At 39.8% G+C, this 13,911-nt stretch overlaps 1 protein-coding gene across 4 annotated transcripts in view; it reads left to right on the top strand.

Moving 5' to 3' along the window:
* LOC117673249 (adiponectin receptor protein 1) overlaps nucleotides 1–13,911 on the top strand; it is a 41,743-nt gene that overhangs the window by 22,163 nt on the left and 5,669 nt on the right. For 2 of the 4 annotated variants that reach the window (XM_087894273.1, XM_087894274.1), the window contains exons 5-7: nucleotides 463–649; nucleotides 2,416–2,603; nucleotides 3,279–3,444. In XM_087894273.1, the coding sequence (XP_087750399.1) occupies nucleotides 463–649; nucleotides 2,416–2,603; nucleotides 3,279–3,444 (541 nt within the window). Of the gene's footprint in view, nucleotides 1–462; nucleotides 650–2,415; nucleotides 2,604–3,278; nucleotides 3,473–13,911 lie in introns of all 4 variants that reach the window. The other 2 variants (XM_087894275.1, XM_060683223.2) reach the window with 1 other exon arrangement.

Genomic DNA, 13,911 nt, shown 5'->3' with positions numbered 1-13,911 from the left:
TCCGCACCCCACTGCAGGGAGGGATTACTGGCTTCGGAGTCCGTCGGTGTTAAGCTGCTTCTGGCGGAAGGGAGTCACCTTGATTTCACATGCATTGTTGTGGAGATTATTTCATCAAGTGGCTTATTCCTCCTTGTCAGCAGTCCTCGACTTATGACCGTTCGTTTTAGGACATGGCTAAGGGCTTGTCCTACCACATACGTCTCTTCATTAGAGTTTTATCCGCCCTTAATTATTTTGTAAGTGATTCAAGGCAGCGAACATCCCTAATGCTCCTTCCTCCTCTTCTTTTTCCCCCACAACAACGGCCCTATGAGGTGGGGCAGAGAGAGGGTGTGGGGGTCTGGCCCAAAGTCACCCAGCTGGCTGTCATGTCCAAGGCGGAACTAGAACTCGCCACCTCCTGGTGATTGGCCCAAAGTCACCTCTCCCTAGCCCTCCCTGTTTCCTCTTCCCCAACAGGCTTCGTCCTCTTCCTGTGTCTCGGGGTCCTGACCATGCTGCGCCCCAACATGTACTTCCTGGCGCCCCTGCAGGAGAAGGTGGTTTTCGGGATGTTCTTCCTAGGCGCCGTGCTATGTCTCAGCTTCTCCTGGCTGTTCCACACCGTCTACTGTCATTCGGAGAAGGTGTCACGGACGTTCTCCAAGTGAGTGCACCCAGATGGGCTTCCCTAGGTCCGCTTCTTGTGTTCGGAGGTAGTCCTCGACTTATGATGGTTCACTTAGTGACCGTTCCAAGTTACAACATCACTTGGGGAGAAAAAAGCGACTCGGGACTGTGTTTCACACTTATGAATGTCCGCCCATCATCCAGATTCAGATGCTCGGCAAGGAACTCGTACCTAAGATGGTCACAGCATCCCAGGGGTCAACGGCACTGGAAAAAGAGACTTAGGACCGTTTTTCACACTTACGACCGTGATGTGATCATAATTCGAATGCTTGTCAACCGACTCATATTTATGACTGGCGGGGTTGACGTGATCCCCTTTTGGCGACCTCCTGACAAGCCGAGTCAACGGGGAAGCCAGATTCACTTAATGACCGTGTGACCCACTGAACAACGGCAGTGGTTCACTTAACAACTGTGGGGCAGAAATGTCGTAAAATGGAACAAAGCTCAGTCAACAGCTGTCTTGCTTAGCAACGTCAGTCGTGGGCTTGATTGTGGTCCTGAGTCAACGCCTGGCTGCAAACACGGGCCACTTGCCAAGCAGCCAAATAGGGATGATGTGATGGTCGTAAGTACAAGGACCCGGCTGATTAATACAGACAGTCCTTGACTTATGACCAGAAGTGGGAGCGAATTTCCATTGTTAAGCAAGGCAGTTAGGAAATGGGTGGGTGTTTTTTTGGCCTCGGTTATTTAGCAAATCTGTGAAGTTGTTAAGTGAGTTGCCTCATCATTAAGCTTATCTGGCTTACCCTGTAGACTCAGCTGGTCAGAACCCGGCAGGGAAGGCCATAAAACCGCAATCACAGGTCCCTGGGATGTTGTGACCATCATAAATATGACCCAGTTGCCCAGCGCTGGAGATTTTATCACAGGACCGTCATAAGTTTGAGCACCAGTGGCAAGTCCCTTTCTTTTTTTTTTAAGTACAGGTGGTCCTTGACTTGCGAACGTAATTGAGCTCAAAATTTTTGTTGCTAAGAGAGATATTGGTTGAATGGATTTTACTGTTTTATGACTTTTCCTGCCACCGTCATTAAGTGAATCACTGCCATTGATAAGTTAGTCACACGGTTGTTAAGTGAAATAGGCTTCCCCATTGCCTGTCAAAAGGTCACAAATGGGAATCCTGTGACTCCAGGAACTGCAACTGTCATAAGTATAAGTCAATTGCCGGGCATCTGAATGTCGTTCACATGACCATGGTCATAAGTGTGAAAATCGCTCATAACTCTAAAAAATGGTCAAAAGTATGAAAAACTGTCATAACTCATGCTTTTCAGTGCCACTGTAACACCGAACGGTCACTAAACTAACTGTTGTAAATCGAGATGACACCCTGGGCCAGAGATGTATAAACACTCTGAATCCCGGTCCAAAAATACAGAGTCCTCCACTTACAACCAGAATGGTGCCTCCCCAAAAATGAGTATAATTCAAAATTTGTTAAGTGAGTTTTGTCCTGTGTTATGACGTTTCTTGCTGCAGTTGTTAAGGGAATCCCTGCTGTTGATACATTAGAAACCTTGTTGTTAAGTGAATCTGCAAATTGGAAAAGGGACTTCGTAGGTCATCTAGTCCAACCCCTTTGAATGGTCACTAAAGGAACTGTTGTAAGTTTGGGATTCCCTGTACTGTCGTAACCACCCGTGTTCGTTAAGCAAATGGTCGTAAGGTGAGGACGGCCTGTAATTTTTTTATTTTTTTTTTACAACACTGAGCCTGTTATCTCCATCGTAGGTTGGACTACTCAGGAATCGCCCTGCTGATTATGGGAAGTTTTGTCCCGTGGCTTTACTACTCCTTCTACTGCTCGCCCCAGCCGCGGCTCATCTATCTGTCCATCGTCTGCGTCCTGGGCATATCCGCCATTATCGTGGCCCAGTGGGATCGCTTCGCCACCCCCAAACACAGGCAGACCCGAGCAGGTATGGACGTTGTTTCCACTCCCAGACAGGGTGGATAAAAATCAATGATTTTTTTAAAAAAATAAAAAAAAATCAGATTTTTCTTATTTAAATCGGATTTTTTTGAATTTTATCGAATTAATTTTAATAAAAGACTTTTGGGGTAAAAATCTATCGTAAGCTAGTTTCCTATGTAAGATACATAAATAATTTAGTTTATACGGCATGAAATGGAGCTGAGTTATGTAGCAGGAGGCTGTATATTCTGCAACACTGGGACTATCGGGGAGTCAACAGTGGGTCAAAGGAGTAGCAGAGATGACAGCTGCTCTTTAAAAATTATGATTTAAATCGAGTTGATTTAAATCAAGCCTTTTTACTAGGGATTTAAATCATGATTTAAATTGTGATTTAAATCAATTCGATTTAAATCAAATCCACCCTGCTCCCAGAACCCCCCAATTTGCACGCTGTAAGAGGGGAGGACTCCTACTCCCAGAATCCCCCAGTCCCCATCCTTTTAAGAGGGGAAGACTCCCACTCCCAGAATCCCCCAATTTGTACACTTTAAGAAGGGAGGACTCCCACTCCCAGAATCCCCCAGCTGGAATGCTTTGAGAAGAGTGGACATTCGAGGCTAAGCTTTGACAAGAACACTTTCCTCACATACCGACGGGCGTCTCTTTCCCTTCTCAGGGGTCTTCCTCGGGCTGGGCCTGAGCGGCGTGGTACCCACAATGCACTTCACCATCGCCGAGGGCTTCACCAAGGCCACCTCGGTGGGCCAGATGGGATGGTTCTTCCTGATGGCTGTGATGTACATCACGGGAGCCGGACTTTACGCAGCTCGTATTCCAGAAAGGTTCTTCCCGGGCAAATTTGACATCTGGGTGAGGTTTTTTTGGGGGGTGGAGTGATTTTCACAGGGTGGAGGAGACAGTGATGGGATTTATAGTTCGACCCACCTAGATGAGTTGAAAAAAACCAGTGACATGGCGGTCCTCATCTTACGACCAAAAGGAAGCCCATAACGGATTTCTTAAGTAAGAATTGGTTAAGTGAGTTTTGTCCCATTGTAAGACATTTCTTGCCACTGTTGTCAAGGGAATCCCTGCAGTTGATCAGTTAGTAACCTGGTCGTTAAGTGAATCTGGCTTTTTGTATCCATGCCATTGTAAACTTCAAATGGGGCATCAGAATGTGGAACACGTGGTCGTAAGTGTGAAAATCGCTCATAACTCTGAAAAATGGACCTACGTGTGAAAAACAATCATAACTGACTTTTTTCAGTGCTGTTTTAACTTTGAACGGTCACTAAATGAACTGTTGTAAGTTAAGGACTCCCTGTAGAGATGACACACACACCCCCCAGCCAGAGGTGCAAACAGTTGGAAAATCCTAGTCAAAAAATACAGGGATTCCTCGTCTTACGACCAGAATGGAGCCCCCAAATGGATGTCCTTAAGTGAGAATTGGTTCAGTGAGTTTTTATCCTGTTTTACGACATTTCTTGCCGCGGTTATTAAGGGAATCCCTGCAGTTAAATAAGTTAGTAACCTTTTGCAACAGAACAGATCCCAGCCACAGTATACAGGGGAGTCCTCAACTTACGACAACAATGGAGCCCCCAATTTCTGCTGCTAAGCAAAATGGTTTTGAAGTTTCGCCCCATTTTATGACACGGTTCTTAAAGGAATCACTGCAGTTGTTAAGTCAGTAACACGGTCATTAAACGAATCCGGCTTCCCCATTGACTTTGCCTGTCAGAAGGTCGTAAAAGGGGATCACCTAAACCCTGGAATACTGTAACCGTCACAAATATGAGCCAGTTGCCAAGTGTTTAAATTCGGATCACGTGACCACGGGGTTGTTGCAACGCTCGTAAGTGTGAAAAATGACCTTCAGTCCCTTTTTTCAGGGCCGTTGTAACTTTTTTTTTTATTGAAAAGTTTTATAGGAAATACAAACATTTTCTTCCCCCCCCCCACCCTTCCCCCCTCAACCCCTCCCAACCCCCCTTCCCCTCCTTCCCCCCCACCCCCCTCCCTAACTTCCCAGAACAAGCTCAGGGTATAGCATTCACAAACATAAAGCTAAAATATGCTAACTAATTATTGCATTCATATTCTCCCTAAATCTTTAACTCCTTATAACTCAAAAAACTATAAACATAAACTACTTAAAAATATTTCATTCATAAGCTATATGAATCTTCTTGTTCGGATACTTTTTTTGTATATAGTCAATCCATCTTCTCCATTCCAATATGTATCTTTCATTTGAATGGTCTTTAAGGTATGATGAAATTTTTGCCATCTCTGCCAAATGCACAACTTTTAATGTCCATTCCTCAATGGGGGGTGGATCTTCCTTCTTCCAGTACTGTGCCACCAGTAACCTGGCAGCTGTTATTAAGTTCAAAACCAACTTAGTCTCCATTACAGTACAATCCATGACTATTCCCAACAGAAAAAAGTGTGGTGTAAATTTAATTTTTTTCCTTAAAATATTTTGAATAATCCACCATATTTTTATCCAAAAAGCCTTAATTTTTTTACACGTCCACCATATATGAAAATATGTAGCATCTTCACACTCACATCGCCAACACTTGGGTTGTAAATTTGAATACATATAAGCTAGTTTTTTCGGGTCTAAATGCCATCTATAAAACATTTTATAAAGTTCTCTCTTAAGTTTTTTTTTTTTTTTTTTTAATAAAAAAGTTTTTATTTTCTAATCAGACAAGTATACAATATAAACAGTCATTCAAACTATCATCAAGAAAAAGAAAAAAAAATCAATCCTTGGTAATCTCAATCTTCAAGCCCTCCTCACCACCCCACCACCCCCGACTTCCCAGAACAGAAAACAGGGCATAGGTTTCACCAAACATTCGCTAAAATAAACTAACTAACTGCAAGATTTAATAACTCCCAAGACCCCTTAACTCCCCTTTTACAATTTCATCAACCTCCCTTTTTATAAACTCACAATAGCGTATAATCCAATAACTCTAAGAGTTTTAAAACCATTAACAAATATTAAACATTCAAACCTTAAAAATTCTCTTAATATATCAGTAAAGTATTCAATTGATTTACCAAAACATTTTTCCCCCTCCTACTTTTCTCAAAGTTCAGATATTTTAAAATCTCATAACAAAAAATAAACCTTAGATATTAGTAATTAAATTTCTTCATTTTTTAAGTTACCCCTCAGTAATTATAACACCTAAAACATAATCATTTTTACCATGAATAAAACAACTCTAAGAATTTTAAAACCATTAACAAATATTAAACATTCAAACCTTAAAAATTCTCTTAATATATCAGTAAAATATTCAATTCATTTGCAAAAACATTTTTCCCCTCCTACTTTTCTCAAAGTTCAGATATTTTAAAATCTCATAACCAAAAATAAACCTTAGATATTCAGTAGTTAAATTTCTACATTTTTTAAGTTCCTAAATTTTCCCCCTTCATTATTCCTCCCTCCAGCTTTTAGAATTTTGAAAGATAATCATCAACATAATTAACCATTGATACATCAACTAGAAAACCAAAAAGGGTTAATCTTACATTCAACCATTAATGCATCATATTTAAAATCAATATTTAACTTTATGCTTTTTCCCCCTCAGTAGTTATAACACCTAAAACATAATCATTTTTAACCATGAGTAGAACAACTGCAAAGCCAAAAGAAAAGGTTAGTCTTCCATTCTTGCTTTCTTTTTATATTTTTTCCAGTCTTTCTGCAACCCTCCTACTTCTATTTTGAGGAGGCTTTTCATTTTGATCTGAGGTTGATGTAGCTGCAAAGATTGTCCCCTTTTTAAGAAAATTTCCTCTGATTTAGAGCCCCCAAATCGCCTCTTCTTGCTTATATAAATCAGTTCATTCCTTCGTCTATAGGACCAAAGTTTGTCAAGAGTTTGTGAAAAAAAGTTCAGTTGTTTCTTTTCAATTAAATGTATAAATACCACTGGCAAATCTCCTTCATCTTCTGAAACTTCGAAAGTCTGGTCATTTACTGCTTTTTTCCAAACCAAGTCATAATTTTGAAAGATTCTATCAATTTTTTCAAAAAGAGCAGAGAATAAACTCGAAAATTCTTGAAAAGATTCTTCCACCTTCTCTGCTACAATCAGAATATCTCCTGAATTGTCATCATGCTCCATTCTTGTTTTTGTCTCCTCGGTCATTTCTGTTGTTATCCCTTTAAGAATTGCTATTTGATTACTTATAGCTGCAGTGTGATTATTCATGGCTTCTTTTATAAATTCTGTAAATTCTGCATCAAAATCCTTATAGCTCTGTAAATCAGACAACTGTTCCATTTCTGACACCTCTGAATAGCTTCCAGCACTTTCAGGATCTTCTTTCTTAGAAGCCATTTTATTTTAAAAAGATTTCCTTTCTTCCCACAACCATAAAATCATAAAGTCAGAGCCAACCTTTTAAGCAGCTTTCAGCAATTTCTTTATAAATCACCAAACGAAATAGTCTTTTCCCAAACAGCTCTTCAAAATCTATTCCAGCAACTTAAAGCCAGTCTCTGAGCACTTAGCGAAGACTTTCCTTTCTAACTTTCCCTTTTAAAATCGCAACAAAGAAACGCCATCTTACTTCCAGCTCAGCAAGTTCAATTAGAAACATTGTATCCCCGGAGTTAAGTATTATACTTGCAAAAAGCTTGTCCTCCTGCTTCTGTTCCGCCTGCTTTTTTGAAATCATTTAATCTTCTGTTTGACAGCAGAAATTGGACGCAGCACCTAGCTCTGTAAAAAAACAGAGTCCCCCCGGATCCGGAGCTTCAGTGGGCTGAACGGGGAGCTCTCACCCTCCTAACCCCTGGAGTTAATCCAGGGGTTTCCGGGGAGCTCTACCCTCACCCACCTGCTCTCCTCCCCTTCTTTTCCCGAAGGGGAGATTTTCAAGCCGTTTGACAGCTGATTAACGCTGTCAGAACGGCTCAACGGGATCGCGGGGGCGGCGGTCTAAAAAGACCGTCAATGGTGCTGCGGAGCCAACCCGGAAGTCTCTAAGTTCTCTCTTAAGTTTTGAGCTTGTGTGAATCTTACATTTCTAACCCATATCCTTTCCCTTGTTTCCATCATTATTGGTTCACCTATGTTTTGTGCCCATTTTATCATACAATCCTTGACTAGCTCTGTTTCCGAATCTATTTCCACTAATACATTATACAACCTTTTAATATGCATTTGACCTTTATCTCTTATTTGCTTTATCAAATTCTCATCCTGCTGCAAAATACCAGTTTTTTGATCTTCTCTCCATCTTGTCTGCAGCTGACCATACTGAAACCACGTCTTAATAATTCCTCCTTCTCTTAATTGCTCCATAGATTTTAATTGTAATCTAACTCCTTCCTTATAAAGGACTTCCTTATATGTAAACTTATCTTGCTTTTGCTCCAAATTTATATTCTCCATCGCGTGTCTGGGTACTGTCCATATTGGTAACTTATCCTTTAGTTTATACTTATACTTTTTTCAGACACGCAGTAGAGCATTTCTTAATATGTGACTTTTAAAAGTCTTATCTACTTTCTTGTCATACAATAGGTAAGCATGCCAGCCGTAGACTAGACCATATCCTTCAATATTCAGTATCTCTTCCTCCGTTAAATTTATCCAATCTGTAATTGCTGAGAGGGTAGCGGCTTCATAATACAATCTTGAATTGGGCATTTTAAGACCACCTCTTTCTCGGGTGTCTTGCATTATCTTTTGATTAACTCGTGGTTTCTTCCCTGCCCACACAAACTTGTTTATGCCCTTCTGCCATTCCTTCAAATTTTCATCTTTTTTAAGTATAGGTATCATTTGAAAAAGAAATAAAAATCTTGGTAAGATATTCATTTTTTTTTTTTTTTATTGAAAAAGTTTTCAAATACAAATTTTCCCCCATTTTTCTCCCCCCCTCCTCCCTAACCCCCCCTCACCACCCATCCCCCCCTGAGACTTCTTCACAACAAAAACCTAATTCATAACAGATTATATAATATTTTACCATCCCCTTACTCCCTCCTATAAATACTGACCCTTACTTACTAATAATATTATTAATATTATTACTTCCCGCTTTTACCATACATTTCAAAAAAACATTCAACTATAACATTATATGAAAACTTCTAATTTAACATATTATTATAACTCCCAATTTAGCAATAATCTGCCCTTTTTCTCCTCCCCCATACTTTTATCTGTATATTATTACAACATTTCAAAACAACCTTCCACTTTAAAACTATATAATAAATCCTACTTTAACATTTAATCTTTTGTGTATATTAATATAGCATTTCAAAGCAGCCTTCCCCATAAATCCTAATTTAACATTTATTCAACTCTATCCATTTTCTCCACTCCCCTAAATATATCACTTAAACATCCCTTTTCTTGAACTAAACAATCAGTAAACTAACCTATTTCCACCCACTTTCCTACAAAATTGCCATGCACAACAATTCTTAATATCTTTAAGCCACTGCCCGCCCTGCTAAAAAAAATATATTCCGTTATATAGAAAAAATCAATGACTTTAAATTTATAATCCATATAATATCTTCTTTGATATCTTTCCACTGGATTGTTGAGTTCATCATCCATATTAGGGTAACATAGCATCCTGGTGCAACAGTTTGTTCAAAATCCTCCGTCATCATCTGCCCCCATCAGTAATGAATATCCTCATATGTATATAAAAGAAAAAAAACAACCACCCGAGTGACATTATAATTATATTCCATATAGTTGTAATTGTGGCTTTCATCAGGATTATTAATTCCCATCATCATATTGGGTAACAACCAGATCTTCTGCATGCCCCAGCATAGCTCTCTTGCCTTATAGCTCAAGATGAATATAATATATTTATCAATAAAAAAAAGAAACCCAAAATAGATAATTCCAATTCAACAATTTAAGGCTCTTTTCACATCCTAAAATTACGGCATTGCAGAGGTCTGTCACTCTCCTCAGGATAATGTTAACCAATACTTCGCCTCAACTCTCTTTTCATATATTCATTCATTTTTTTAAAAAAAAAATAACTGGCTTCACTGTTGCTTAATTTAGAAGTTTTTATTTTTGTGAGACCTATTTCTTTTTTTCTTTTCCTTTTGTGGGTTTGATCTCCATCCTAGTTTTCTTTCTACAAATTGTATATCAACTGATCGGTTTTCATTCTGCTTTATAACTTGATCTTGTTGGTTTTGTTTTTGTGTCTCATATTTCTTTTTTGCTCCATACTTGTCTGTGACTTGATGAGTCATCACGTTAGAGTCCGATGCCACTTCTCTCATATTTGTAGATAATCCAGCTGAGGTGTCTAAAGAATCCAAAGGCAATTTGTCCACCACAGCCTCTGTAATTCGATGTTTTCCCTTTATTTCCAACTCCTTCTGCTTATCCTGTATTGTGCCTAAAGATGTTAAGTTCATTTTCAACGTTTTTTGATAAAATTCTTCCGCAGTATTTAGTTGATATCTTTCTCCTTGATATCTCAATATTATACCAACTGGGGCATCCCACCTGAATAGAATATTTCTTTTTTTTAGTTCAGTGACCAGAAAACCAAATTTCTTCCTTTCCAATAACATCTTGGGCGGGAGCTCTTTGTAAATCCAAATCTTTCTTCCAAACAATTGCAAAGTAGAGTTGAAGGAATTTTGCAGAATATTATTTCTAATTTCTTTATCTGTAAAATAAATCACCACATCTCTAGGCAATTGCCTTTGCTTTGCAATCCAGGAGTTTATTCTATAAACTCTATCGATCCTACAAAATACTTCCTCAGGTTGGACCTTTAAGATCCCAGCCAGAATTTCAGAAGATATTTTCCTTAAATCAACTCTGTTATTTTCCTGCAATCCTCTCAGTCTAATCGCATATTCAGTAAAATTATATTGCATCATTAGAACTTCTCTTTCAATCCGTTGTTGCATGTTTTCTGCATTACAAGTCTTTTTATTTATTTATTTATTTATTTATTTATTTATTTATTCGATTTGTATACCGCCCTACTCCCGAAGGACTCAGGGCGGTGAACAGCCAAACAATAAAATAACATAGACATAAAAAATTTAAAAACCAGATAAAATCAAATTAAATTATTTTGGCCCAGACAGATTAAAACACCCCAATAATTTAAAAACAGATTAAAATTTACATATTTAAAAGGGAAGAGATTAGGCCAAGCCCGCCTGCTGGAATAAAAAGGTCTTCACAGCGCGGCGGAAGGTGCGCAGATCCGGGATCTTCCGTATCTCCAGGGGGAGCTCATTCCAGACGGTAGGTGCCCCCACAGAGAAGGCTCTCCCCCTAGGGGTCGCCAGCCGACATTGTTTGGCTGACGGCACCCGGAGGAGTCCCTCTCTATGAGAGCGTACTGGCCGGTGGGAGGCTATTAGTGGTAGTAGGCGGTCCCGTAGATAACCAGGTCCTAAGCCATGGAGCGCTTTAAAGGTGGTAACCAAAACCTTGAAGCGCACCCGGAAGACCACCGGGAGCCAGTGCAGCTCGCGCAGGAGAGGTGTCACATGGGAGCGCCACGTCGCTCCCATTACCACCCGCGCGGCCGCACTCTGCGCCAGTTGGAGCCTCCGGGTGCTCCTCAAGGGGAGCCCCATGTAGAGAGCATTACAATAGTCCAGGCGGGAGGTGACGAGGGCATGAGTGACCGTGCGTAACGAGTCCCGATCCAGAAAGGGACGCAACTGGCGAATCAGGCGAACCTGATGAAAAATCCTCCCGGTCACGGCCGTCAAGTGCTCTTCTAAAGACAGCCGTGAATCCAGGAGGACGCCCAAGTTGCGAGCCCTCTCCGTGGGGGCCAATGACTCGCCCCCAATAGTCAGTGATGGCGTCAACTGCCTATATCGGGACGTCGGAAACCACAGCCACTCGGTCTTGGATGGGTTGAGCCTGAGCCTGTTCCTCCCCATCCAGATCCGTACGGCCTCCAGGCACCGGGACATCACTTCAAGGGCATCGTTGGGGTGATCCGGGGTGGAGATGTACAGCTTGATCAGCCTCCATTTTAGGTTTTTCTTCTGAGCTATTATCTTAAGTGTTTGTCAAATCATTTTCAATTTTTTGTATTCTATTATCCAAATTGTCCTCAATTTCTTCCACTTTAGACTCTAATAAGTTAGTATTTGCATCCAACTTGATCATAAATTCTGAAAAGCCATTAGCCATTTTTATAATCTTTCGGTCCAGAGTATCAAACTTTAATTGCACTAATTCTTTAATTTCCTGCTTAAATTTTTCAAAGTTCTGATTCACAATCTCATCCCTTCTTACAATCTCCTCCAAAAGAAATTCAATTATATTAAAATCAGTTTTCTGAGACTGGAGCTTTAAAACTTGTTCACGTAATTTATTAATGGGGGAATCCCCCCCCCCACAGCTTGTTTGTCCGGCTTTGCAAGCTTTAATGCCATATTTCCACACAGACAAACTATTTTTTTTTTTTTTTTAAAAAGAGAGGCAAAGAAGAAAAAAAGGACTTCTTTCCAACCAAGATCAATATCAGATCTCCAGGAAGAGAAAAACACAAAAATAGAGCTTTGTCTTAAGTGTAGCCAGAAGTATTTATTCCGCTACTTTGTATCTTAATGGGAAACGGAAGGACTCTCCCTTTCAGCCCCTTCTCAAGCCACGGCAGTCGCCATTTTTAAAAAATCTTTTTTTTTCCTTTTCCCTTTCCTTCTTCAATAACTGTTGTAAAATGAATAAAATACTTGCGATTCAGGGTCACAGGTCCGACTCATCTCCTTTTTAATTGTTCTGTTAATTTTTGTAGGCTTGTTCTTGTCGCCTAGCTCTGCATGGGCAGAGGTCTCCCAAAGCCCGGAGTGGCGGCGGGGGAAATAGGGAGCTTCGTCTGCTTCGTCCCCAAAAGTAAAAAAAAACTTTTGGGGCTATGCAGAGAGCTCTACCTGCCCTCGCTGGCTCTATCTCCATTTCCACATGGAAATGGAGTTTTTTCGAGCCGCCTTTCAGTTGTAAAGGCGGCTCTTTACAGGCAATGGGGCGGCGATCCGAAGGGATCATCTGGCGGCGGCAAGAGGCCCGTAAGATATTCATTTTTACAGCGGCTCTCCTACCCAGCAAAGACAGTTGCAATTTCTTCCAATTTTCCATCTCTTTCTGTATTTTTTGCCATAACGGTTCATAATTATGCTGATATAATTTCATATTTGCAGTCATAATATAAACCCCTAAATACTTTACCTTCTTAACTATTTCAAATCCTGTTAACCTTTCTAACTCTTCTTGCTGGCTTCTGACCATGTTTTTAGCTATTATCTTTGTTTTAGCTGTATTTATTTTAAAATCAGATACTTGTCCATATGAGCAGATTATATCCATCAAGTCTGTAATCAATTGTACCGGTTGGGCTAAGGTAACCACCAGGTCATCCGCAAATGCTCGTAGCTTATACTCATGCTGTCTAATTCTAATTCCCTTTATTATATCCGTCCCACGTATTTTATTGAATAAAATTTCCAGCGTCAAAATAAACAATAACGGAGACAAGGGACAACCTTGCCTTGTTCCTTTTTCTATATTGAAATTATCTGTTAAACCACCATTGATTATTATTTGCGCTGTTTGTTTTTGATATATTGCCTTAATAGATTGTATAAAATGTTCTCCAAATTGCATCCTTTCTATTAGTTTTAATAAAAATTGCCAGTTCAATCTGTCAAAAGCTTTTTCAGCGTCCAAAAATACTAGCAATGCGGGGACCTGGTTGTTCCTTCCCAAATACTCTAATAAGTTAACAATTTGCCTTACATTACTTTTCATTTGTCTACCATTTATAAAACCAGTTTGATCATGATGAATCATTTGCTGCATAACTGTCATTAATCTATTTGCTAAAATTTTAGCAAAAATCTTATAGTCTGTATTTAAAAGTGAAATCGGCCTATAGTTTTTAGGATCTGTATAGTCTTGCCTGTCTTTTGGGATCAGCGAAATAAATGCTGTCTTCCAAGTTGGAGGTACCTCTCCTCCCTGTTGTATATTATTGAATAATTCCTTCAATGGTTCCACCATTTCCTCCTGTAAACTTTTATAATAAATAGCTGTCAAACCATCCATTCCAGGAGCTTTGCCCACTTTCAACTGCTTAATTGCAAACATAATTTCCTCGGAAGTTATCAATTGATTTAAGCTGTCCCTCTGCTCTTTTGAAGTTATATAAATGTTCTCTTTCTGCAGATATCTATCTATATCTATATCTTGAATTTTATCACCAATATACAGCCTTGAGTAGAACTC

The sequence above is a fragment of the Pantherophis guttatus genome, chromosome 4 (genome assembly GCF_059756535.1).
Source record: "Pantherophis guttatus breed Tessera chromosome 4, ASM5975653v1, whole genome shotgun sequence".
Taxonomy (NCBI): domain Eukaryota; kingdom Metazoa; phylum Chordata; class Lepidosauria; order Squamata; family Colubridae; genus Pantherophis; species Pantherophis guttatus.
The sequence above is the reverse complement of the archived record's forward strand: the minus strand, read 5'-3'. Positions and strand labels throughout refer to the sequence as shown.